Raw genomic sequence first — 4,515 nt, forward strand, 5'->3', positions numbered from 1 at the left:
CCATGAGACTTGGCATTGACTAGAAAGGTTTACTGAAGAAGGTGAGACCTGAGTTAGAATTCAGAACCTGGAGTTTAAAGGAGTGATTCCCAAAGTGGGCACCCCCGCCCCCTGGTGGGTGCTGCAGAGATCGAAGGGGGCAGTGATGGCCACAGGTGCATTTATCTTTCCTATTAATTCCTATTAAAATTTTAAAAAATTAATTTCCAGGGGTGCTAAGTAATATTTTTTTCTGGAAAGGGGGTGGTAGGCCAAAAAAGTATGGGAACCACTGATTTAAAGAGATTCACAGAAGAGAAATAGACAGCTATGGAACTATCAAGTTCAGAAGGCAGTGTTCATGGCCAGTTTCCCATGATGACTGATAAAGATGATAGAAACCAGACATTATTCAGGACTGCCCATGCCCAAACCAGCCTATATAAAGATTTTGGGAATCACCAGCCATAGGACGAAGATGCTAAAGATGGCAATACCAAATCTCCATAGTTTTGGGTGGGATTTTCTTGATTCATATAAACCTCTGAGTCTCAGGAAGACTCCTTCTCCTAATGCCTGGGACCTCTTATTCTGCTTCATGTACTTGACCAGTTTCTCCTCAATTTTTCTGAACCTCACCTCCTGGCTGGCCCACTGGGGGTCTCCCCCTAAGCTGTACACCTCTTTGGTGTAGTACCTGCCCCTATTCTTCTGCATCAGCCTCTTTACCATATCCATTAGCTCTTTCACTTGCTCTTTCTGCTCCTGCCCTGTGGCCCGGTTGTTGAAGGCACAAACCCGACCCTCACATTGTGCAACCAGCTCTTTCAGGGCCTTGTTATCTGTGAACTGGATGTAATCCTGCAGGGAGCCACTGCCAAAATCTTCCTTTCGGGTAAAGACAACGATGGTGTGCTTCATGCTATCATTCCCAAAGATCTCCTTCACTCTCTTCAAGGAATTCTGGTCCTCCTTAGTGTATCGACCCAATTGGGTCACAAAGAGTAGTGCGTGGGGCCCCGGGGAGGAGAGGAGATAACATCGAATGATTTCTTGAGAACTTAGACCTTCAGTAGACACTTCTAAGCTAAAGATATCAGGGGTGTCAATGACTTCAATTTTTTCTCTACCCCAGATTCTGCTCCCTTTGCTGCAGATACTGGTCAGTGGCACTGCTGCAATTTTGGACATAAACTTATTCTCCTCAAGAATGCTATTTCCTGTGGCACTTTTCCCAGTTCCTGTTTTACCCACCAGGATTAGCCTCAACTTGGGTTCTTGCAGGGGCTGCCTCTCCTCTTCTGAGTCTGCAGGCAGCAAACATTATTATTAGAAACTCAAATGGACCCTTTCAGGATAATCTGGGTTCTCTGGGGCTCAGTTTCTCTATTTACTCAAAATTTTTTTTACTTACAGAACACTATTGAGAGTTAGCCCTTTGATGCCTTTTCAACGTCCTCACTCAAAGACCCAGTATTTCCCTTGCTAGTCAGGCATGCCCCCTTCAACTATGTTCCCTGCTGTGTACCTGGGCTCTAGATCTGGTTCTGCCACTGACACCCTTTGTGAATAGTGAATCTTTCCCCCTCTCTTAGTTTTGGTTTCCTTTATCTGTTAAATTATCTCCTGGGTCTCTTCCAGCTCTTGGATTCTTTTGAGTGCAAGGATATGTATTTTAATCATTAACTAGGACTTGCAATTTGAAATATTTACTGTGGGTCAACGAAAAGTGAAAGTACATGGCAGCTATAACTGAGTGATGCAATTTGCTCTTTGTGAAATTGGGAAGATTCCACATTAGATCCTACCCCAGGGACTGACTATGTTTGTGACCCTGTGAAAATCCCCTAAAAGATCTAAGCCTCAGGTTCCTCACTTGCCCAAAGGGGGTGGGAGTGGGGGGGAGGATAATAATAACACCTATATTTCAGGAGTGTCATGAGGATAAAATGAGATTGTTTGGGTAAAGTGTTTTACAAACCTTTAAAGGCTAAACCTTGCTCTTGCTGCTAATAGTTTATAAGGTGGTAGTGTTACTAACTGTGATTATCTCTCAAACATTTGAGCTGACAGAAAGCATGTTAAATGCAGATCCTTTTCTGTTTCCTATTAGCCATGACATCTTCTGAGGGAGGGAGGCCAGGTTATGGAGGGATTTAAAATCTAAACCAGGATGTTGCATTTGCTCTTGGAGGTGATAGGAAGTCACTACAATTTACTGAATGGAGAGATGTTATAATCAGATGTTCCCTTAGGAAGATCAGTTCAATAACTGGAGTGGAATATGGACTTGAGTAGGAACACACTTCAGGAAGGTTATTGAAAGACTTCAGGCATGAGGTGATGAGAGGTTTGGGGCAGTGTCAGAGAGGAGAAAAGGAAATCAATCAGAAATTTTTGGAAGATAAAAACAACAGTATTTGACAATACAGGATGAGAGAATGACAAGTTGAGGATAAACACCTAGGTTGTAAGCCTAGGTGATGGCAGGATGGTAGTACCCTCAGTAGTAAGAGAAATGTTAAAAAGAAGAGCGGCTTGAAGGAAGGGAAATGAGAACAGTTTGGGACATATTGAATTTTAAATATCTAAAAGACATCCAATTGGAGATGCCCAATTAGCAACTGGAGATACAAGTCTGGAGGTCAGAAAAAAAAGATTAGCATGTACAGGGTGGTAGCAACATTAGAGAAAAGAAGGGAGCAAATATGAAAGATAAGACAAAAGTAGAAACCACAAGATTCAACAACTGCTTTTATATGGTAGATGAGAGAAAGTTTGTTGAGGATGGCACTTGGGTTGCAAGTCTGCTTGACGGGGAAATGATGATACCCTCAATAGGTAAGATGGAATAAAAGGAGGGCTTGGGAGAAACATGATTTCAGTTTGGAACATAATGTGTTTAAGATGTCCATAAGACATCTAGTTCAAGATGTTAATATGAGATTAGAGATCAGAGTACTAGAGCCAGATAAGAAGATCCAACAATCATCTGCAAAGAGATTCTAATTGAATCCATAGGACCTGATAAAATCACCACATGAAATACTATAAAGGGCCTGGGGGCAGAGCTAAGATTGGAGAGTAAAGAATAAGTCACCTGAGCTCTCCTAATTTCCCCTTTAAACAACATTAAAATAATGCCTCAAATCAAATTCTGGAGTGGCAGAGACAACAAATGGTCAGGGAGAGATATCTTTCCAGCTCAAGACAACATATGAAGTCTAAAACAGAGATATATTCTATAGATCTGGAAGTTTACTTGGAGCACACATGGATAAAACTGCAGAGTTGGGACTATGTAGGGGTGACAAAAGAAGTTGCAAAGTTGAGGCCTCTCAAACCAAAGATGTTAAGAGGAACTGGCAATTGATCAGAAAGACAGGACGAAATGCTATTTGGCAGCTACATTGTTTATACCCATTTATGGATAATATTCCAAGAGAAAAGAGGAGGACTTTTGGTCAAGAGGAAGTGAAAACCATGAGGGTCAATAATATTTATGGCCCCAAGTGATCAGAGACCTGAAAAATTGAATCATTTCTGGTCCCAATGGAGATGGGGCCTTGAGGAAAAACTATTTATTGTAATCCCAAGTGATCAGGGGACCTTCTAAGGTAAGGACCAGAATGAAGATCAAGAGAGCAGTGACCACATCTCTTTCCAGAACAAACTACCTTGAAAGCACCAAAACCTTCTAAACCCCTAGAACTAGTTCTATGAAAAACAGTGGAAAAGATCTGAAGCTTTGGACAGAGTCCATTTTTCTCCATGCTAAAAATAGAGGTTAATAGTAAGCTACAAAACAAGAAATAGGGTAGATGATCAAACAACAAAAAAAGAACCTGACCATAAACAGTTAATATAGTGACAGGGCAACACACAAAGTCAAAAGACAAAGAAATCAAAATAGCTGTCCAGCAAAGCATCCAAGAAAATTGCAAATTGGCCAAAAGCCAAACAAGAATCCCTGGAAAAAACTAAAATAAAATTGGTTTTTAAAATCAAATAAAAGTGGTAGAACAAAATTATGTAAACAAATGAAAGCAAAGGAAGAAAATTATGAAAAGACAATCAACAGCTTGATAAAAGAGGTAAAAAAATGAAGAAAATAACTTCTTAAGAAACAGAATTAGACTAATGGAAAAAAGTGAGATGGAATTTTACTAAAGAAAATTATCCTTATGATGAACTGGAGGATTTCTATATGAACTGGAAGAATCTCCATGAACTGATGCAGAGTGAAATGAGGAGAACCAAGAGAACATTATACACAGAAAGTGAAACATTGTAGAACAATACAATGTAATGGACTTTGATAATATAAGAAATGCTATCCACATAGAGAGAAAGAACTGTGGAAGTAGAAGCACAGAAGAAAAACAAATGACTTATTATTTGTTTATGTGGCTATTTGCTTTAGCGTTTTGGTTTTAAAAGATTGCTCTATTGCAAAAATGAATAATATGGAAATAGATATAAGTGAAACATTTGTAAAACCCAGTGGAAGTGCTTATTGGATCCAGGGAAGAGGGA

General features: G+C 40.0%; 1 protein-coding gene across 1 annotated transcript; it reads right to left on the reverse strand.

Moving 5' to 3' along the window:
• Positions 1–417: 417 nt before the first annotated feature.
• LOC123256243 (GTPase IMAP family member 1-like) lies at positions 418–1,286 on the reverse strand (the record flags this gene model as incomplete). The annotated part of the gene is made up of 1 exon (XM_044684907.1): positions 418–1,286. A coding segment is annotated over one exon (869 nt), but the record flags the coding sequence as incomplete, so codon positions are not given.
• Positions 1,287–4,515: the final 3,229 nt, after the last annotated feature.

This window comes from Gracilinanus agilis, unplaced genomic scaffold (genome assembly GCF_016433145.1).
Source record: "Gracilinanus agilis isolate LMUSP501 unplaced genomic scaffold, AgileGrace unplaced_scaffold57303, whole genome shotgun sequence".
Lineage (NCBI taxonomy): Eukaryota > Metazoa > Chordata > Mammalia > Didelphimorphia > Didelphidae > Gracilinanus > Gracilinanus agilis.